Consider the following 22914-nt stretch of genomic DNA (forward strand, 5'->3'; position numbering starts at 1 on the left):
CTCAGTTATTATTTCCTCAAGAACACTAACCCTTGATTGGGTATCATATAGATTCATCATGACTGTTGGATAAATCTGTCAATTTAAGCTTCTCTCAGTTTCTTATTTTCCCAGTCTTGTTCAGTTCTCCATATTTCCACATTTGATTGTGATTTGTTTTTAAAACTCTTGAAAATTCACCAGCATTTTAGGGTGAATTTTTTTCCTTATGTACACAGGTTTGATGTAGTTCTGCCTAATATACATATTTTTTTCAAAGTACATAATAGAATGCATTTTGTGTTATTTTCATCTATTTCTGCATTTTTATGCAAACTTTCCCCAGTAAATGCATATTTGTGCGCATTACTTTGTGTACAAAATTCAGAGATATGCAAAGTTCAAAGGATGGCTCCATTTTGGTTCATGCACTCTTTCAGAAAGTGTGAATGTGGCAGGTTCCCCTTAAAATGTGAATTGAAATGGATTTCTCCTCCCTCCTTAGATATGACATGAATGGATATCTCAGTAGCCTAACCTTATTATATGTTTAACAGCGGTAAGAAGGAAAGGGAAAAGTCTAAAGGCATATCTGCTTCTTAAGTATATTCCAGCTGTTATCTTACCCAGCTAGGGACAGTATCTTAACATTTGTTGTGACAGCAAATAAGAGCTCAAGATCAGATGCCAGCATACTCTACAAGGATAACACTGTGCCGTGCGAGGCCTCTGTCGAATGTGTCAGCAGATAGTGTCTACTGCAAGATTTAACACTGAAACTAACGAAATGTTGTGCTTAAGAGCAATTGAATAAACAGAGAGGACTAATATAAATCCTGGAATTATGTCTTACCTTTTACTTTGGTCTCCAAGCTGCTTTTAGATAGCCAGGACAAAGCATTACAGTAAGTCTGGAATGTTAACTGGTCACCATCTGTGACAGGAATTTGCTTTAACAACTGAAACAAAAAGACAAACTTATTCAAAACCAAGGAGATAAATGATTTCTCTATCTTAAATACAGTGGTACCTCGGGTTCCATACGCTTCAGGTTCCATACGCTTCAGGTTACAGACTCTGCTAACCAAGAAATAGTGCTTCAGGTTAAGAACTTTGCTTCAGGATGAGAACAGAAATCGTGCTCCGGCGGCACAGCAGATGCAGGAGGCCCCATTAGCTAAAGTGGTGCTTCAGGTTAAGAATAGTTTCAGGTTAAGAACGGACCTCCGGAACAAATTAAGTACTTAAACCGAGGTACCACTGTATTTTTCTCCCTAAATTTCCATGCAGGACCAGCCATAACATTAGACATAGTGAGGCAATCGCCTCAAATGACAGGTGTTTATGGGGCGGCGGCAGCAGCCATCCAACCACTCTTCCTGAGCCCCCTATTTGTTCTCCTCTGTCAGAAGACACAGCTATGTGTGCCGCACGGATTGTCTACCTTCCTCAACCCCCAAATATTAGCAAAAGTGGAGATTAGTACTGAGCAATCCATTGTGTATTGATGACATTATTTTCCATGCAGAGCAAGACGCTCATCGCAATGCAAATATCTGCATTCTCCATTGGCTACATGCTCAGGATTGATGAACCCAGTTTTTGCTATAGTACACATATAACTAACAATTAAGCTCCTTATTTTGGAGATTTATAGCATCATCGCTGTGTAAGCTTGAGAATGAAAACAATATCTGCCAATTTCTTCTGTGTGCAGTGATTGGCAGCAGCTTTGACTGTTGCACCAATTATGCTTTGCACACATCTATTTTAAGAGTACAGCGCATGCATTCCCCTTGCCACAGGAGGGAGCACTAGAATCAAATTTTAAGCAAGCAACATTTCCTGCCTCTTTGCTTCCTTTTATTAAATAGGTTAACCAAATATATTAAAAATCACCAGCCAGTCAACTGTAACTGACTTCAAAAAATAATTATTTATATTACTTGCCAATTAACAGCTCTTTGTTCTCTAAAGACTCATCATGTTTCACAATATAAAAATATGGTTACTTATACGTCTTAATTTTTCATCCCACCTTTCTTCCAAGAATTCCAAAAATTTTAGAATTGGAAGGGTCATTGAGGGTCATCTAGTCCAACCCGGTGCAATGCAGGAATCTTGCATTATTTTCTTGCGCCCCCCCATATTTAATCTTCACAACAACCCTCCAAGGTTGGTTAAGCTGAGAGGATAAAAACCAAAATAAAAGTGTTGTTTCTATAGCAGTAGGCACATAGGAACAAGGGAGAGAGAATCACTGCTTTCTCATATAAAATATTGATTCTATAGATTGGTTGCTATGCACATTTATAACACTCTCTCCCTGGGGGGGGGGGTCACTGCTGAAAAATACTTATAATATATCATCTGGATGATGTGCTGTAACTATTCTTCAGAAATTGCCCCTGAGAGAGTTTAAAGTCTCCAATATATAGAATAAATATTCCTTATCATTAATCAACGGCTTTCCTGTTCTTTTGCTCCACTTTCAACCGCCAGCCGCAAATCTTCCCATTCTTAATCTGTGGAATGAAGGCAAAAACTTTTATGCCTTCAGCCACATGTGTTTTGTCCTGGCTGCCAATATATAGTAGGCTTACAGTTCCAAGTTTTTAACGATGCGTAACGATAACTGGAGGTTCTTCTCATACTTGCAAGACGTTTTGCATCGCACACATTCCTGCAACTGGGTTCTGTGAACAGCTAGTTCTGTGAGTAGCGAACAAATTTCTAAGGAATGTTCAGGGATAAGGGCTGACTTACTGTACCTTCAGAGGGCCAAGAATCTCCATGGAAACACCACTACACAAGGACCAGACTGGCAAAGGAAGAGAAACCATTGCTAGAAGAAACTCCAGAAGGCAGTGAGGTTGATGAGTCTTGATGGCTGTGATGAGCAACCAGCAAGGTTTTTTCACATTTTTATTATTATTTTAAGGAGGGGGAATACTGTCCTTGACCACCTTGTCTGTGAAGTAAGCTAATCCCCCACCTCAGTCCCTGAAATTCTTAGAAAATTCTCCTGCTCAGTCACAGTTTGAAGATGGGTTTTCTTTCCATTTCGCTATTAGTTTGACCAAAAATATCAGGCTGGCTGTAATAAAAAAATGTACCATTTTCATACTTTCATTGCAATTAGGTTCTCCCAAAAGACATTCTATCTGTTGCAGAAATACCACTTGTGAAATGCAAGCATATCATTTATTGACTTATAAACCTTCTTCTATATAGAGATATATGTTTATTTTCATAGAACATTGTCTATTTTACAGTGTATTTTTTAAATAAAAATAATAATATTGTAACCCACCCTGGAACCTTACGGTGAAGGGTGGGGTAAGAAATCTAATAAATATCATCTTTTTCTTGGTTTCCATTGCAAATGCTCTCCTGTGGGATATCCAGCAAGGTTTTCCCCCTCCTTGGACAAATCCCTGTTTAAATTCCCCAAGAAAACTTTCTTTAAAAAGCAGGAAGTGGAAGTGTTATCAAGGCATTTAGTCCAATAGATACAAGCATTCAAGCTGTATGTTCTCTTCATTCAAAACATAAAAGAAAACAATACTTTTTTTATTAAATAAACTAAACTCCACCCTGTTGCGGGAGAGTGAAGGAGGTATGAGTACCACATGCCTGCCTAAATAACAGTTTAATAGAGTCTAAAAGTCTCTAGGAGGCGGACAACAATTCTCCATCTTTTTCAAGGACATGATCAGAGAACAAAAAGCAGGAATAGGACTGCGACCACAGAATTCCAAGTAGAAGCTTGAATCTGAATTCCCCTGGAATGAAGAATCCAGCTCTGAAACAACGAAAGCCTTTGGGAAAAGGTGAGCGCCCACCTCTTATGGCAGGAGCTAATCTTGCAAGTCCGTAGAGATGGCGAGAAGGGAAGCTTGTGCAAAGCGAACAAGGGAAGCTTATTCAAAGATAAGGATTCCATTCTCCCTATTACACGCATTTGGTTTGAATGAAATATGGTAAAATGTTGAGCCATTAGTTAAGTCAGGAAGGCTTACATCTTCCTAAGGTTGTTTAGGTGACAACAGAACACAAACGAGAAGAAGAATGCACACAATTTCCTGGCTCCCAAACTGGCTGTTGAGCTCTATAGTAGCCATGACAAGCAGACCGGGATCATAACATATACCCTTTCTAATCTAATGCTATTTGAAGGAGATGTCTCATGTCATTGTAGTTCATGTGTGGCTTGGCTTATTCTCTGTTGCAATGCAAGCGACTGTTCACTATCGCAAAGTGAAATTCACAATTTCTGCATGAGAGAAATAAGAATGGTCCTTTCCCTAGTAAACAAACTCTCCATGTACCGATTTTTGGACTTTGTTCTTTCACAGCAGACGGAATCCTGTTGAAACCCCTTGAGGCTGGAACATCTTATAAATATACAATTGATCCAACAGCTTTGAAATGCTGTTGCTCTTCTGCATGACCTTGATTTGTGGCAGGTTTATGGAATTATGAACCTGTGGCAAAGTTCAACTATGTTATTTCCGATATCTTTGTTTTCAATTGCAGGGTGGCTCTGTAGGCTGATTGGCCCTGGAGCTTTTCTGTATCTCTAGAAAGAAACAACTTCTTGGCTTCACAGACAGCAAAGCAATTATAAATTCCTCAGACTCTAATTAAAAACCAGATAGGTTTCCAAAACACTATTAAAGACACACTAGGGGAATAAGGATTTCAATTTATTGTCATGAATATCAAGCTCGTTTCCTTATTAGCTGCAAAGCAGTGAAGAGTAAATGTTCCATAGGCAAAGCATTCTGTTTAACAATGGTAAAAAAAATGTACCTCAACAAGAAAATGGTGTTTTGCAATTTGTGCCTTCTTTCCACTGAAATATATCTACAGTAAATGAAACTGCACTAATTAGAAATATTTCCCATTAGGAGACACTATAATCTGCAAGCAAGTGGCAGGCATGTCGCATCTTGTGTAGGTTTATCTTTTTGCTGTATGTTTTCAAAATCTATGCATATTAATTTTGATTTATGAGCCGAGTTCTTCCACTGGATACCTCCTTGGAACTGTTCGTTCCATTTGACTATCTAGTTCATTAATGCCCCTCTACTCCCATGATAAATGCTGTAGGTCAGGCCTGTCCAGCTCCCAAGAGAATGTGATTTACTCCCAGTATAAAAAAACTGGCAGTGATCTACCCATTGTCATTGAAGAAGAAGAAGAGAAGAAGAGTTTGGATTTGATATCTCCCTTTATGACTACCCGAAGGAGTCTCAAAGCGGCTAACATTCTCCTTTCCCTTCTTCCCCCACAACAAACACTCTGTGAGGTGAGTGGGGCTGAGAGACTTCAGAGAAGTGTGACTAGCCCAAGGTCACCCAGCAGCTGCATGTGGAGGAGCAGAGACGCGAACCCGGTTCACCAGATTACAAGTCCACCACTACACCACGCTGGCTGGTGGATTGACCAGAGTTGTTCAGCTTTTCTTGGGGAGAGAGCAGAGTTGTTGAGCTTTTTGGGGGGAGGACGATATATTTTTAAGGGCGAATAGCATACACTGCTCACCTCATTCTCAAAACACCAACAAACAACATCGACTGGTTGAACATCTCTGCTGTAGGTTATGCATGTGCAACTGTCAAATCTTTCCCCATGAGAAGACACAGATACCCACCATGTCAACTTATGGAAGCGGGTGGGGAACAGAAGGGACAGCAGCTATGGCAATGTGGAACGCTTGGAAGTTTGCTTGGATCCTAAATCACATACTTTTGCCTTACTGTGCATGAGCTAGAGACCCCACTTTATCATGCCACATTTTCTTGTTCCTTCAGCAACTCCTGCCTCACTTACAGCTAGTAAGTGAACTGCATCCACCTTGAAATATTCAAGATAATCGCCCCATTTATCTGGTCGCATCCAAAAATGAAACTGAGATGAGTCAAGACCCTCTCATGGTTCTGAGGCTCTGCTTCACACTTTAAAGTTCACATCAGATTTATTTATTATTTTAAAATATTTGTGATGCAGACTTATACTAAGAGCTAAGAAGGATAAACACCCACTGTCTATTACATAGTGGTCTGAGGACCTCACTGCCCTTACTCTTCGGACATCTGGATGGGTTATATAAATTTATATGTTTTAATTTAAGATGGATGTGCTGATGGTTATTTCATGTGAGCTGAAGTTTTTGTTGTCATTTTTCCTTCTTTATTTTTTAATAGCAAATTTAACAAACAAATAAAAATATTTCTTATCATGCTCACCTTGGGTGGAAACCTCTGATAAACCAGTAGATTCTACAAACAAATCACTGATGTAAAATTGTTGGCCTGTTTCTAAAAGAATTGTAATTTAAATATGTGATTTTATTATCAGGCAACACATTTGCAATGGATCAGCTAAGTCAGCTTTTAAAAGCAGTTCCTAGTCCTTTAACAATGGACAAAGATTATTTTGTGTGTATGTGTCATAATATTCCAGTCCAGATATTTTAAAGGGACACTGATAAAATGATGTTCCCTTTGAGGCTCTCATGTCTTAAGTACAATTAAGACGTTATGCAATAACAGGCTATTCTGCAGTTGTCTCATTTTAATAAGGGGAGAGATTTTATTGTTTATAGTCAATTATTAATAGCAGTGGAACTATGCAGAGTAGGTCAACTGGCAATCGCCGACACTGATTATTATTTCATCTGGCTACAAACATTCATTCTTGGTTTTTAACTCTCTTAATAAAAAATATGTTCCCTGTCCTGGCAAAAAGACCCAGTGCCTCTTCTTTCTTAAGGCTATTGTCTACTGGGGAGCGAAGCCAGCACGGTGATGCCCCCTGGGTTTAAAACACACTGCTTTAAACTAGGTTGTTTTTTCTAGACTGAGCTTCTCTGCAGCCAATAGACCTTTATTGGAGCTGAGTGAATGGTCAGAGAACATTGTAAAGCATGTTGCAGGGCTGTGGCGTCATTGAAGCTGAGCAGCTGTGGACCTGATCAGTGCCTGGATAGGAGACCACTGGGAGCCCCACATTAGTTGCTCTGAGAGCAAAAATTGCAAAGAGCAGGGGGGCAAAAAAACAAACAAACCCCATGATGAGCCCCCCGCTAACTGTTTAGTTGAGCTTATTCATTCTTCTAACATCATGTCCATGTCCTGGCTTTGCTTCAGTATCTGCTGAAGCCAGCGCTGCTGGTGCCAGAGGCAGGAAAACATAGACTGCAACATTTTACAGATGGGAAGTTTGCCTTGTACAGAATGAGACACGGCTCATCTAGCTCAGCAGATCTCCAGGGTTCCCAGGAAAATGCTCAGATGTAACCAGGGACCCACTGCGCCACTGAGCTATAACCCTTACCTAATGGCTATTTCTGCTAGAACTTTCCAAGGAAGAGCAGTATCCAAGTAGAAAAGACCAGGTAAAACTGTGAACCCCTAGGGATAATTATAATAATAAATTTATTTATATCCCGCCCTCCCTAGCCGAAGCCGGGCTCAGGGCGGCTAGCAACAATAAAATAGTACAACATTCTAAAATCATTCATTATAAAATTAATTCAAATCAAATTGATGGCAACCATTGGGCTAGAGATTCTGTGAAGATTGCCAAAGGAGGGAGTCAGGCTGTGCCTTGGCCAAAGGCCTGGTGGAACAGCTCTGTCTTGCAGGCCCTGCGGAAAGATGTCAAGTCCCGCAGGGCCCTAGTCTCTTGTGACAGAGCGTTCCACCAGATCGGAGCCACAGCCGAAAAAGCCCTGGCTCTAGTTGAGGCCAACCTAACCTCTCTGTGGCCTGGGACCTTCAAGATGTTTTTATTGTTCATAGAAGTGGCTTGGATAAAATAGGCTGAATCCAGAAAGTGAAGAAGCTGGCAAACTTTATAAGTGGGTAGGCTGAACAAAACTCTAGCAGTAAGATTGCTATAAATAAGAACGTACAGAGTCGTCTGGTTAGCAGTCAGACAGAAGCCTAATCTGCTCTGCTCTGCTAAAAATAAATGAATGTATTACTGCAACTAGAACACACTGGACATTCTTTTATACTCAAGAAACTCAGGCTGAAGGAAACTTCTTTGGCTCCCCCCAGGAGCTCTTAATTAGCTGTCAATTAGCTCAACCACCATGAGTGACTCTTGCAATTGCACCAACTTGCGGCTTTAACACTCTAAGAAGAAATGAACTCTTAGCTTACATTTTGATCCCTTCGCATTGCCATTCCAAGATAATAATACTATAATCAAGCAAAATACTAAGTTAGATCCATTCATTTCAATAAGTCTACTCTGAGTAAAACCTAATTGAATATCACCCAATGTTTTCTTCTTCCACCCCCCTTTATTAAAAACAGCTTTTCCGTTTCATTTTCTACTATTATACCCTGCCCTTAAATACAAAACTTTCCCAGGAAGGCTGACAAAATAATAAACATATATATAAACCATTCAAGACAAATCAATGCACAACAACAACAACAAGTGAAACAGTAGGATAAAAACAATAACCTACCATCAGTTGAACAAATCATTACAAGGGAAATGTTAGGGAAAATAAGATGGTTTTTGCCTGGTACTGAAAGGGCATGGAGGTTGCCAAGCATGTCTCCCCTGGGAGAGCATTCTAGAAGAGGGACACCCACAACTGAAAAATGAATGCAAGAAAAAAAGATTTGCAGTTGCTACTCAGTTAAGCCTGGAGCCAAAAACCTGAGCAGCCAATTGAAGCCAATGTTGTTCAGAAAGGATGCATTTATAGCCGTGACGTATGTTTTCTGGGTACCTCTTTTGCAGTGACATCTCTATCAAGTGTGTGAGATTCCTAATGATTGTCTGGACGACTTTCCTTTCTCCCCTTGCTTATTGCTGGGCAGGCCCTATCTAAGCAAAAGAGCAGGAAAGTTCACCCAGCGGCTGCTGGTTGTACCTTCTGGCCAAAAGGACTGTTGGTTTGCAGGAGGCGCATTCGATGCACGTTCCCCTTCTGGTCTGGCTGAAACATAAGGAACCTACTCCAGCATCTTTGAACCTCTGGCACTGGCACTGTTCAGAGAAAGAAGGCAAATAAAATATTGACCGTTTTTAAGAGTACGTCCCAGAAATTTATTTATTTTTAATTACATGTCAGGTGTAACATTGTGTGGATATGCCAAATATGTGTTATACAGGTATGCTGATAGCTCAGGTAGCTGTGATTGGCTGCAGAACCCTGTTGAATCTAAAATAACCAGAACTACTACCATATATGGGAAGTAAAGGTAAAGGGACCCCTGACCATTAAGTCCAGTCACGGACGACTCTGGAGTTGCGGCGCTCATCTCACTTTACTGGCCGAGGGAGCCGGCATTTGTCCGCAGACAGCTTCCAGGTCATGTGGCCAGCATGACTAAGTCGCTTGTGGCGAACCAGAGCAGCGCACAGAAACGCCGTTTACCTTCCCGCCGGAGTGGCACCTATTTATCTACTTGCACTTTGACGTGCTTTCAAACTGTTAGGTTGGCAGGAGCTGGGACTGAGCAATGGGAGCTCACCCCGTTGCGGGGATTTGAACCGCCGACCTTCTGATCGGCAAGCCCTAGGCTCTGTGGTTTAGACCACAGTGCCACCCACGTCCCTGTATGGGAGGTGGATGTCCTCAAATCTCAAAAACCTAAGCTTACCATATTTGCACTAAAAGCAGGGAGAGGAGTCCCTGGGTCTTTCTGACCTTTGAGGCTCTCCTAAGGCCATTAATTTTTCCCAAGCCACACCCATCACAGGTTCTGCTCAACTCCTCTCTTAAGTGCTTAACTGTGACAGTGCATCTTCCCAGCTTAGAGGTCCACTCACTTTTGCCACTTATCCCTAGCATATGGCCCCTGAAAGTTTGCTCATGTGGGAATGTGGCCCTTAGGCCAATATGAGTTTCCCACTCCTGCACTAAAAAAACCCTTGAATGAATTGAGTGATATTAGATTAAGGCCAGGCTAGATGTTTAATGTGGTGAATGTGTACATTTTTAAAGAATGTAAATAGCAGCTCAGTCAGCACTGGGGACACAGGGGTGGGGGAGGGTAAATTTAACCCCTTCCCCCTGCCATAGTCCATGAAAATTCCCCACCCCACTTGCTATTTTTATCAGGAGGGAAGGAACCAGTGACACCTTTGGAGATAAGCTCCTGCAGCTCCAGCGAGAGCAGATTTTAGGCCATGTATTACAATCACACAGATATGGGTAAACTATGGGTGGTTGCTCCAGCTTACTGCTCTTCTTCTGAACACGTATATCTACTTGCAACTGTAGTCTTTCATAGTAAGCCTTCTCAAGGCCAAGCTTGGATCGGGATGCCCTTGGGACCACAAGGGAGAGGGCAAAAGATTGAGGCACCACCCATGCCAAGGTAGTGCCCGCCGCCACTCCAATTTACTTTTCAAAAGCCATTCATGCCATTGCTAACCACATGGTTCCAGCTCCAGTTTGACCCTTATTTATTCAAGTTGGATGCTCCCACCATCACCCTACTGCAAAAAACAACCAGGAGGAAAGCAAAATGCCCCCCAGACCACCACTATCATCAAAGTTTTTGAAATAGCATTGTATGAGAAAGAAAAAATAGGCTTTTCTAAAAAAAAAATACTGTTTTTATTTATTTTGATGGTACAGAAGATAAATTTTGAGAAAACAATTGTTACAACAGTAAACATCAAGTAACTTGTCCTAATAAAATTACAGACTTTAATCATGACGTGTGTTAAAGTTTCATTTGATTACGCTAAGAGATCATGCCACATTTTCCCACGAGTGCTGGGTGGGTGCTGGCATTTTTGTCAAGGCAGATTCCAACTCAGCGGCAAAAAAAGAAAGTGGTTTTTTTTCCCCACTCCAGCACTAGTTTTCAAAGGAGGTTCTGAGTCACTGAAGCTTCACCTGTTATTTGCTTGAGAGAATTCTGGTGCAACAAGAATGTGCTTGAAAGACAGATGTTGTCTTCCCTTTCTCAGCTACAGGAGTCTTATCGCTCATTTTATTACTAAATTCTGTCTGGAGATGTGCATCAAGAAATGCTGATGTGATATTCACCCTGGGTAGAAGACGGCTTGCAGGGCTTTCTGGAGAGACAAGAATCTAAGCAAGGCTAAACAACCCCCTCTCTCCAGATTGAAGAACAATTGCTTTGTTTTTTGTAACAAAAAGTCAAGTAAATTGAATTAGAAGTGTGTCTACACCAGACCTCAATATGTTTGGGGCTACTAATCTCATCAGCACCAGCCGACTTGGCCAATGGTCAGAGATGCTGGGAGTTATATTCAAACAACATCTGGGAGGCAGCAGGTTGGTTTACACTTTGTCCTAAAGAAGGGACATCTTTTGGGGTTTTGTTTTTGGCTTTCAAGTCACACATTTTTAGTTGCATTTCAGCATCAATAAAACTGCTAATTTTTTCAGTTCCGAAGGTAGTGTAGAGCTTTTCTAGACATCAAGCAACAGTATCATTACTATTGTCATAAATTCATATTGATTAATAAATTATCAATAAAGATCTGCAGTTCAAAGTGGTTCACAAGATTTTTTTTTAAAAAAAGGTTCATTTTTAATTATTACTGAGCATACAGTGTGAATTATTTTAGCTTATGTCATGAGCCACTATGAAGGTCTATGGGCAAAAGGTGGAATGAAATAAATAAATACTGCATTGGGCATTCTACTCATGTGTAAATGCAACATGTGAGTTGGGAGAGTGGGGCCAAGTATGCCAAGCATCGTTCCTGTTGTCCTGTGTCAGCTGGAAGATGAATTTCCTCAGTCAGTAGAGCATAAGACTCTTAATCTCAGGATTGTGCAATCAACCTCCACATTGGGCAAAAGATCCCTGTGTTGCATGGGGATGGACTAAATGAACCTCAAGATCCCTTTCAATTCTACAACTCTATGACCTTCTGGTATTTGCGGACAGTTCCAGTTGTGAAGGGACCTTCCACAAGTACCATAACCTCTCCATTTTGGAAGTTCATCCTCCAACTTAGGGAGGGTGGTGGCAACAGCAGACAGATCTTAGCATGCTCATCAATACTTACATGTTATTTTGACATATGAGTACAATGCCTGAATGCCAACAAAGGTCCATATAATTAAAGCTATGGTTTCCCCATGTGATGGCCTGGGAATCTGATTCAGAGGCTGAACCGGAGGAATCCCAGCCTGCACAGCAGTCCCCGCCTCCAGGGCCGGCTGAACTGGGGCAGGGCCTTGATTCTGAAGCACCTGCACCTGTGCCAGATCCTCAGGATCAGGCACCAGGTGAATCCACTCTGGCTCCAGAGGTGGTTGAGGACTCAGTGCCTACAGGTGAGTCTCCCCCTGGGCCCAGTAACCCTTCAGCCTCTCCTGAACTGCAGAGGCTCAGGGCAGAGAGGCGGAGGGAACTGGTTTCTCCCAGGAGGAGTGCTCACCTTAAGGCCAGGAGAGGCAGGTCTCCTGGGGGCTGGGACTGCCCCTGGCCTCAGAGAATATAAAGGCCAGTCAGCCCGGTCCCAGGTTGCGGAAGCAACGTCGTTGAAGAGCTTTTTCAGCCAACACCCAGTCCGGTTCCTCCAGAGTTCCTGTCCTTGCCCGGCTCCTCACTGTGGACCCCGCTTCACCCGTGGAGGACTGTCTGCCGACCCTCGACTCAGGTCCTGGACCTCGCCCCACGGTAACCTCGCCCCTGGACCAGCACACTCCAATAGTAATGTATGGAAGTGAGAGCTGGACCATAATGAAGGCTGATCGCAGAAGAATTGATGCTTTTGAATTATGGTGCTGGAGGAGACTCTTGAGAGTCCCATGGACTGCAAGAAGATCAGACCTATCCATTCTTAAGGAAATCAGCCCGGAGTGCTCACTGGAAGGACACATCGTAAAGCTGAGGCTTCAATACCTCATGAGAAGAGAAGGCTCCCTAGGAAAGACCCTGATGCTGTGAAAGAGCTGATGCTGTGAAGGAGAAGGGGATGACAGAGGACGAGATGGTTGGACAGTGTTCTTGAAGCTACTAACATGAGTTTGACCAAACTGCGGGAGGCAGTGGAAGACAGGAGCATCTGGCGTGCTCTGGTCCATGGGGTCACGAAGAGTCGGACATGACTAAACAACAACAACAACAACAACACAATGCCTGAAAGAGACTGTAGTGGTTTGCCCAAGGCAACAGAACAAACTTTTTGGCTGAGAGTGCTTTGAACCTTGGGCTTCAGTCCTATGCACAATTACCAGTACTTTTGAGTGAAGCTGTATAAGATTGCACTTAACTTAGTAGCATAGACAGGTATAGGATTGTATGTTAAAAACTGGCCAATATTCTCCTCTCATCTTTGTGGAGAGTTCAAGAAGAGGAGCCAAGTGTTAATCTAAAAATTGGTTGCAAAGTTGAACGATTTCAAAAGGCAATGTTACTGCTTCATGACTAGATGTCAGGGACTGGGCTGAGGAGGAATGGTTTGAGCCCCACCCCCCTTTTCTGAAGCTTCCCAAGGGCAGGAGGACAGTATTGATTTAGAACAGTGGTTTGCAGAAGGGCACAGCCCAGAGGGGAAAAGCTCGGAAATACTGGGTGAGGAACAGCTAGAAGAGGAAGCGCCAAGAGAGAGACAGCTGGTTAGATTCAGTGTCCTGGGACAGCATTCCTTTTTTTTTTTTAACATAATTTTTATTAGTTTTATAAAATACAAAATCAAACATCCAAATACAAATTTCAATCAATCTAGTGAACTTCCCCCTATCTTCCGGACCCTGCATTCTCTGTAAATTCAAAACATCAGCAATTTGTTAACTTGTTTCAAAACAATAATGTATCTTTCATTTTATCGTGTTATCTAGTCTCATAAACGTTGTAGCCCAAGTCCTAAAGGTCTTAATTTCATCACAATAAAGTTGTTTCACTACACCACCTCTAGCTTCTTATACCTTATTTTCCATATCAATAATTTACAAATGCTGAAGTTATAATTTCATAAAAAGAGCATTTTTTTAACATTCATACAGCTTATAATGCTTTTTCAAATAGTCCTTAAATTTTTCCCAGACTTCCTCCGTTGTTTCTTCTCCCAAGTCTCGGATTCTGCCAGTCATTTCGGCCAGTTCCATATAGTCCATCAACTGCGTCTGCCATTCTTCCAGCGTGGGTAAATCTTGTGTCTTCCAGTACTTTGCGATCAGTATCCTTGCTGCTGTAGTAGCATACATAAAGAAAATTCTATCTTTCTTAATCACTCTCTGGTCCACCATGCCCAAGAGGAAAGCCTCCGGTTTCTTAGGTAAGGTAGATCTAAGCACCTTTTTTAGTTCATTATGTATCATCTCCCAGAAGGCCTTCACCTTCGGGCAGGTCCACCAGAGGTGCAAGAATGTCCCTTCCTCCTCCTTACATTTCCAACATTTGTTATCAGACAGGTGATATATCTTTGCAAGCTTGACTGGGGTCATGTACCACCGGTATATCATTTTCATAATATTTTCTTTCAAGGCACTACATGCCGTGAATTTCATTCCGGTGTTCCATAACCTTTCCCAGTCTTCAAACATAATGTTATGCCCCAGGTCCTGCGCCCCTGGGACAGCATTCCTGACCCCCCCCCTTTCGCCCAAAACTAGATGGACTTGGAAAGTGATAGAACAGAAAGCGCAACAGCAATAAAATCAGATTACCTGATGTAGGAGTGACATATATTAATGGGGACGGGGGGGGTAAACCTTTATTGGGAGAGACGCCATTTTTTAGAGAGATGTGCATTCCTTTGTCTCTCGCTGTGATTATTAAAGAATATATCTGGTAAGAACACTCCTTTTGTTTGATCCGCTTAGTTACTGCCACCAGGGGAGGGATCCGATTCACCAAAGCCTGACACTAGAAAGAGTGTGTAATGTCTTGTTTTGCAATTCTTTCCCTCCATACGATTTATAATTGTGATTGGTTTGCTGATGGGGCAAACGTCAGGCCTGGAAAGGAGTACATTCAGTGCCCTCCTGCTTCAGCAAAACTACTGATTGCAGCTGGACTCAAAGCCACCACTAGCCATTGCTTCAGGGTGGAGGGATTATTTGTTTTGTAAGAAGCTGGAAAGTTTAAAAAAAGTATCAGAAGCTAAAACTAATACCTATTTATGGGTTGGAAAGATTTGTTCTTAAAAAGTATGGTATAAATGAATAAAACAAAGATAGATGGCATCAGATGTAATAAACCAAGTGTGTGATGAGACAACCATATGGAAATGTCATTTCATAATGACTATGTTGCCACATTGCCACTTCCCTCGCTGTCCCACCTTCCCATTAAAAGTTGCACCTTTTGTAATCAGAAAATGTCTCAGATACTTTAAGCTGCCCAGCAAGGGAGGAATCAGCAGATACAGTACCTAGGTGTATAAATTCTCCGTGTGGCTGTGCAATGTTTCTCACACTTTATTACACTTTCCAGACCCCCCCCCCTCTGGTCTTCCCATGTGTGCAGTAACTTAGCACATCACAAGAGAGCTGTTGAGGATTTAGTACATACTTGTCCATTGTTGCCTCACTGTTTATTGGATGCAGAGGAAATGGATATGTTGATGAGTTGGAAGGAGTGGGTCCTAATAAGTGCTTAATTTCCAGAACAAGAGATGCTGGATCTGGAAATAGCACTCTCAGCTGGAAGCCTGTATGCAAATCCCCAGTGTGTTTGGCAACAGGCGTGGGGTGGGAGGGGGGCTCCTGTGCTTACTCCATGAGAAATGAAACCCATACTGAACCTGTGCAGGGTTGCTTTCATCTATTATTCCTTCATCTGTCCCTAGCACTGTGGACAGATGGTAAAGACAGGGTTCAGCCCTGACCTGAGACAATGAACTGATATAATGCAATATTAAAGCATGTGTAATAAACCTTGAGCGTTGCAGTTTTTAGCATCATCACTGTTTGAAGGCTCTGTGGACTTGCACATTCTCCAATCCACATGGCTAACACGAAAAATGTGTACAATGCAAAGTCGGCTAGATGCCTTAAATGGATGTCCACCACAAACCGCATTCACTGCCTCATTCCATAATCTTGACCACACAATCTTGCATAGCAATTGCTTCATTCCAATGACAAATGTCTTGCAACATCAGCTCTTTTTGGAACCATGTTCAAAATCACTTTGTAGGCTTCAGGCGATGGAAACTACACCTTATCCCAAGGCAGAGTGCTCTACTTTACACGTAGGGTGTGTGTACACCCTATTACTGGATGTAAAAATAAATTGCTTCTCTCCATGGGACATTTCGAAATCTGCTCTTTTATATTAAAATTGGGTTTGTAATTAATGTGGCAGCTGCAGTCATGTGAACAAAAGTTCAAAATCATTGTTTTTTCTTAGTAAATCATTAAGATTTTGCTTTTTTGGATTTTGATCTAGTTAGTTTGTGTTCACAACAGACTTAACACAGCATGTGCTAGCCTTACTATAATGATATCACACATGGAATCTGGGTGGCATGTCATTCTTCCACGTATCTCCATGCCAGCATCAGTTTCTACCACAAACCAGTGGCACTAGAATGAAGACATATTATCTGGGGGGTGGGGAATATGGTGACTAGGTCTAGATAATATTTATTTATACATACATACATACATACATACATACATACATACATACCCCACCCATCTGGCTGGGTTTCCCCAGCCACTCTGGGCGGCTTCCAACAAAAGATTAAAAATACATTTAAACCTCAGTCATTAAAAGCTTCTCTAAACAGGGCTGCCTTCAGATGTCTTCTAAACATCAGATAATTATTTATTTCTTTGACATTTGATGGGAGGGCATTCCACAGAGTAGGCGCCACTACCAAGAAGGCCCTCTGCCCTCATGCCATGGCAGCAAAGATAAGTCATGACTGACTGGGCAACTGTTTCAAATTGTTCCCTTGTCCTCCAACGTCCTGAGACATAGATTCTCAAAGGGCCAAGCCCCCGCCATGTGCGAATGTGATAAGGAGACGCCGGAGTCGCTCCAGCACATTATGTTCACTTGCCCCCTGTTCAACGTGCCACGGGCAAATTTGTTGGGATCAATCATACAGAAACTAGAGGGTACCCCACCAAAATTCCACCTTGCCCAAATCTTGCAGGATAAGGATACTCATACGACCCTGAAAGTGGCTAGGTTCCTGGTCGCTGTCCTTACCCAAAAGCGACGCAAGGAGCACTACATGCTAACTAAGGCGTAGTATGCCATTCTATCTTATAGTATTTTATTGTTATAGTGATGTTTTAGCGGCTGTTTTTTTTTCCACGTGCACAAGCTGTTATTTATGTGTTGTTTTTACCGGTATGGGCCTACGGCCGTAATAAATATTGTTTGTTTGTTTGTTTGTTTGTTCCCTTGTGAAAAGTGCAAAAACATAGGAAGGTGCCTTAGACATAGTCTAATTGGTGTGTAAGGTCTGATGAAATGGACAGTTGCCTTGAGTAACCATCCAGCCAAAGCCAAGGTCCCATTTCCATTGCAAACCTATGCTGGGTTCATTCCCCCTTTGACCATCATTATTTCCTCAAGGAATCCTAGGAACTTAAGTCTGACAAAGTGCTGAGGAGTTTCTACTTGGGCCTCTATCCATTCCTTTCACAGAACTAACAGATTTTAAAGGGGAGAGCAAATGGCTCAAACCAGCGCAGTCTATTACATGGAGAAACTATGCCGCTAATAATATCACCATAAATATGCCATTAATTAAACTTATTTTGGCTACTTAATGGGTAAAAGGCGCTGTATGAAGTCACTATGAAGGGATACATTATTTTTAAGCATGCAAATACTGTACTGTAAGAAGGATTACAGGAATGTGTTCAGCAATTATTGGTGTGGACAGAAATAGCACTTTATCCTTCAAAGGCCAAGAGAGAAGATTAAGGTGTGAGTCACAGCAGTGGCTAATGCTTTTTTTAAAAAAAAAAAGAGAGAGAGAGAGAGATGCTCTTACTTTTGCAGGTGTCGGCATGGATCGCAATCCAGTTGGCTTGAGATGGATCTGTAATTGCTGTAAGGATCTGACCGTCGTTCTTTTGGAAGTGACTGGCATAGATTCCCATAGTCCAAACAAATCCTACAATCTGAAGCAGTGCAGTAAACTACTGTAAGAAGAACTTGATTCTGCTACACCAGAGAACTAGAAATCCTCACTCTATTCTAGAGCAGAGTAGGGACACTTTTTCAGTGTGATAGCTTCATTTCCTTCTGGGCAAACCTTCAGGGACAAAAGGTCTGTGGTGGGTGTGGGCAGAGTGAGGAATGTATATTTTACCTACAGTAAGTACACTAGGCTAGGTTCTATACAAACACCCTCCTTTCTTTCCTGCATTGTTAACTGCTAATTTTGAATGGGCTCCTTCATAGTCCTGTTTCAAGTCTTCCCAGCTTTGGGGAAAACTAAGTTTGGAATCCTAAACAGATGTGGTTAGAAGTAAGTTGCAGTGAAATCAGTGGAATTTCCTTCCGAGAAAATATATAAGATTTGGTATTTTTATTTTTATTTTATTTACCGTATTTTTTGTTCTATAAGACTCACTTTTTCCCTCCTAAAAAGTAAGGGGAAATATGTGTGCGTCTTATGGAGCGAATGCAGGCTGCGCAGCTATCACATAAGCTAGAACAGCAAGAGGGATTTCTGCTTTCACTGCGCAGCGATCCCTCTTGCTGTTCTAGCTTCTGAGATTCAGAATTTCTTCTTCTTTTCCTCCTCCAAAAACTAGGTGCGTCTTGTGGTCTGGTGCATCTTATAGAATGAAAAATATTGTATTTATTGAATTTATACACCGCCCTACACCCGGGGGTCTCAGGGCGGTTCACAGAATAATTTGGCTGTAGGACTCTACTGCTTGCCAGGAAAAAAATTCCATTGACTTTTTGGGCCTTGCATACTAGGGGACTGGATATATATCTTTTCACTACCTATTCGTATTATGTGAATTAAACATAGGGCATCTGAAGCTACAGTTTGCTAGTAGCCATGATGACTGTATACAGGGTATGGCAAACTCAGGTCTCCAGCTGTTTTTGGACTACAGTTCCTATCATCCTTGACCACTGGTCCTGCTAGTTAGGGATGATGGGAGTTGTAGTCCAAAACCAGCTGGAAACTCACATTTGGGAAATCCTGCTGTATTCCATCTCCAGTACAGGAACAGATAGGACTCTATATACCAGTTTCTGGGGATTGTTCTGGTAGACTTCCCCATAGGCCTATGATCGGCCACTATGAGAATAAGGTAAGGATGCTGCACAAAATGGTCCTTTGTTCTGATCCAGTAGGGTTCTCTTTCAAGTCTTACTTACTTATTTTCTAATGCTAGGAAGAAAGTATCATTTACTAAATAGGTAAATTGGAACAAGCTCCATGCAAAGGCAATAGTTATCCAAGAGAGTTTTTTAAAGGAACTCTTTAAGGATCTTTAACATTTCAGAAGTTATCTCCCATCACATTCATTTGGAAAGAACCCCATCCCACCACCACCCCCATAAATAAATAAATGTGCCAGTAACAGATTTTGAGCCTGGAGTTACAGAAGATAGATATGGAAATTGAGAGAAGCATCCTTGCCTGAGGTGTGCATACTCATTTGAAAAAATCCAATCACTGTCTCCAAGCCAGCAAGTTTACATGTTGTTGTTGTTTTGAAACAAAAGCATGTGAATAGAATGGGATGAGAAACATACACCCCATACTCAGCCTCAATGCTTGGAGTGTAGGTAGGGAACCTGTGTTTCTCCAGCCAAACTAGTAACAAACTATAGCTAAAGTGCTTTTGACTTTGAGGTCATCATGTTAATTCACAATCTGAATTAACTCAAGACACACCTTTGCTGAGTTTGTGGCAAAAAGAAACAAAAGTTTTAGGGAGTGCTCTTGCCCTGTGGCTCCCTGAAGGGCTAACCCAAAAGAGAAATACTCTGAGTCAATACTTTGCAGATACCCCCACTACCTGCAGCAGGCCATACCCTGGAAGTGGTACTGCGTACCCTGATACCCAGCTGCTGTTAATATCCAAAAACAAGGTCTTAGTTGGCCTTGCATCCACACATACACCCATGCGCCTCTCTTCAAACACTGGTAGTGATTGCAGTGGTTGCTAGCCACTGGAGAAGAGGGGATACAAATTTGCCACCCCCAATTTAGTGCCCCACACTCTCTTGCTGCCCTGGACCCATTGAAATAGTTCCACTGCCTAGTCTCCCTCCTTATGCAGAAGCAACACCTGCAGAAACTAAATGGGACGGGGGGGGGGCGTTCTTTCTTCCCACTTCAGTGGAACAAGAGCTGCTTCTCACTTCTGGCAATGCTGTTGGGGAAATGGCTGAAGAGTTGTTGCTTTTAAATTATTGCAGGAAAGCAGATTTGCAAGGAGAGAGAGAGAGAGAGAGAGAGAGAGAGAGAGAGAGAGAGAGAGAGAGAGAGAAGGGGCTCTCCTCCTTTAAACTAGTTTAAGCAGTTGAAGTTACAGATATGCCTGGGGTTGCTATTGCCTGAAGTGAGAGACAGAGAAATGGCTGAGGAACATGTGAGTCTTGCTGCTCCCAGGCACTTTTCCTGAAACAAAACAAAGGACTTCCTTGCCCCCTTCTTCCCACATACAAGTCTGATGAATCCGTTTGAAAGAACTCCAACAAAGAGGGAGAGAGAGAGAGATTGCAGTTCTGAAGCAAGTACTCCCCACACTGACAGCTCTGCCTCGCATATAATATTACACCTTGAAAGGAAAGGTCAAGCATAATTTAGAAAATGTCTCAAGATCAACTGAGCAGGGAAGTGGGGACGAAAAGAGCAGCAGTGCACTCACCTCGTTTGTTTGTTCTCTCTGCAATACACAAACACACCTTTTCAGGTTGCTACAATGCACTGTATCCAGGGAAAGCCTCCTCATCTTGTTATTGGATGGAAGTTCTCAGGGTTTGTCTTTGCCCAGAAGCTCTCCACTCATGGCAAGTGGCGATGGGGTGGGGAGGGGGGGAGAGTCACAACAGCATAACCCGCTGTTGCCTGGCCTTCGCCTCTTTCTTCCAGAGCAACCAGAGCCTTCAGTTGAGCTTGGAGGAGGGCTTTGTTGTCTGTATGTAGCAAGGAGAGAGAATGCCTCACTGTACAAGGAAACAAAATAAGTGGTTGCTTCCTAAGGGAACAACCCAGGCTTTAAAAATAATAATTCTGCTCCTTATTTATTGCTAAGAGGAACCTGTGAGCAGCAATTAATGCAGCCAAATTATTTGTAAATTAAATAGATTACATCGTTTAATTTGTAAATTGAATAAATAACTTGCTGTTGAGAGCTCAAGATTTCTCTCTAAGTAGGGATAGAGGAGAAATTTGATGCAGTTGACTTTGAAAGGTGAACCTACCCAAATCACACTTTCCCAAGTAATATGCAAACTGAAATACAAGCATCCTTTGACATTTGCCCTTATGTGAATTTTGCAATGTAGTTCTCAAGCCAAGCAACGTGTACGAAAAATCCATCTGCTACAGTAAAGTGAGTATATGAATGCATATACCGTATTCATAAAAAATGACATACAAAAAGCAATATATTAGGGAAATTGCTTTGCAAACCTGTTTGTCTTAGGCAAAATTGCACACATGGGTGTCTATTAGTAGAAGTTCACTTTAAAATGCTGACCAAGTTTTAAGAGGACATTTTTAATATATCACAAATTGATGCCAAAATGTAAAGAACTGAAGAACGAGCCAAACCTGACACATTCACCCATCTCTACCTATTAAGCACATCATCTCACCTGAAAGCCTTTCTATGCATAGGGCTCACGAGAAATGGCCTCTGAGCATACTCAGGTGAACTTTCCCTTAGGATGATTTCGTATGTTATACAGGACATTGGGAACAAGTTCTGGGACTGAGATCTGGAAGACTCTCACACTTTGGGCTGACACTTTTTAACCTGCCAGCTTATGAGCAGTTCAGTCAGCCACTCACTGTGGCAGTGTACAACATCTCAGGGTGAAAAATATCATCCTTGGGACCATGGTGACATTTTATTTTAGTGATTAACTACAGAGCTTGAGATCTAGCCACAAAATCCTTGTTATCCCATAATATGCCTTCTGCAATCTGGTGCCCTTCAGAAGTTTTGGACTAAAATTCTCAGCATCCCCAACCAGAATTGTAACCTGAAACATCTGGACGGCACCAGGTTGGAAAATGCTACCATAAAGCAATTACAGATGCTTCAGGTGACTCCACTAACCCAGAAATAGTACCTCGGGTTAAGAACTTTGCTTCAGGATGAGAACAGACATCGCGCGGCAGCAGTGCAGTGGCAGTGGGAGGCCCCATTAGCTAAAGTGGTACCTCAGGTTAAGAACACCTTCAGGTTAAGAACGGACCTCCAGAATGAATTAAGTTCTTAACCCGAGGTACCACTGTACAGCTTTCCAGAGTGTGGTTAACAGACAAGATAACATCAGTATAACTAAAATTTCAGCACCCCATCCCCTTTCCCCCCTAATTCTATCCTACACTCACATTTTAGCAAATTTCTGCTGCTTTTGAAGAAGACCTCTGTCCCTTTGCCCTTAAAAATGTGTTCCTGCAAATGAAAGCGGCACTGATCAAAGAATGTTTACTTTGGACACACAATTCAGTTTGCTCATTGAACATGTGAGCAAACACCACCCATGCTCTGCTTCCTCCTTATTATGGAGAGAGTTTTCAAAATATGAACTGTCCACGGAAATTATAAGCAAATGTCAGTCTTTCCTGTCACAGTTTAAGCTTTATATAAATTGCTTTCTGTTGGGCCAACCCTAGATTTCCAGGATATAATGTGAAGTAGAATAAAAATGTTGTACCAAAAGCCCAACCTCCTACATCACCTTCCGGCTGAGATTATTCCTTACCCTGTCCTCTGATATAGGATGTCTGTCTGCAGCCCTCAACTACTAAAGTTGCTTAGAGATGCAGTGGGACTTACTT

General features: G+C 42.0%; 1 protein-coding gene across 2 annotated transcripts in view; it reads right to left on the bottom strand.

Moving 5' to 3' along the window:
• Positions 1-22500, bottom strand: part of LOC309360200 (uncharacterized protein) — a 39325-nt gene extending 16825 nt beyond the window's left edge. The window contains exons 1-5 of one of the 2 annotated variants that reach the window (XM_081894847.1): positions 22465-22500; positions 20768-21035; positions 17914-18043; positions 8885-9000; positions 833-938 (exon numbers count right to left, since the gene is read on the bottom strand). In XM_081894847.1, coding sequence (XP_081750973.1) covers positions 833-938; positions 8885-9000; positions 17914-18043; positions 20768-20851 — 436 coding nt within the window. In that variant the 5' untranslated portion in view covers positions 20852-21035; positions 22465-22500. The remainder of the gene's footprint in view (positions 1-832; positions 939-8884; positions 9001-17913; positions 18044-20767; positions 21036-22464) is intronic. The other variant, XM_081894848.1, reaches the window with a different exon arrangement.
• Between the last annotated feature and the right edge of the window lie 414 nt (positions 22501-22914).

The sequence above is a fragment of the Podarcis melisellensis genome (genome assembly GCF_964234715.1).
Source record: "Podarcis melisellensis genome assembly, chromosome: 17".
Classification (NCBI taxonomy): Eukaryota; Metazoa; Chordata; class Lepidosauria; order Squamata; family Lacertidae; genus Podarcis; species Podarcis melisellensis.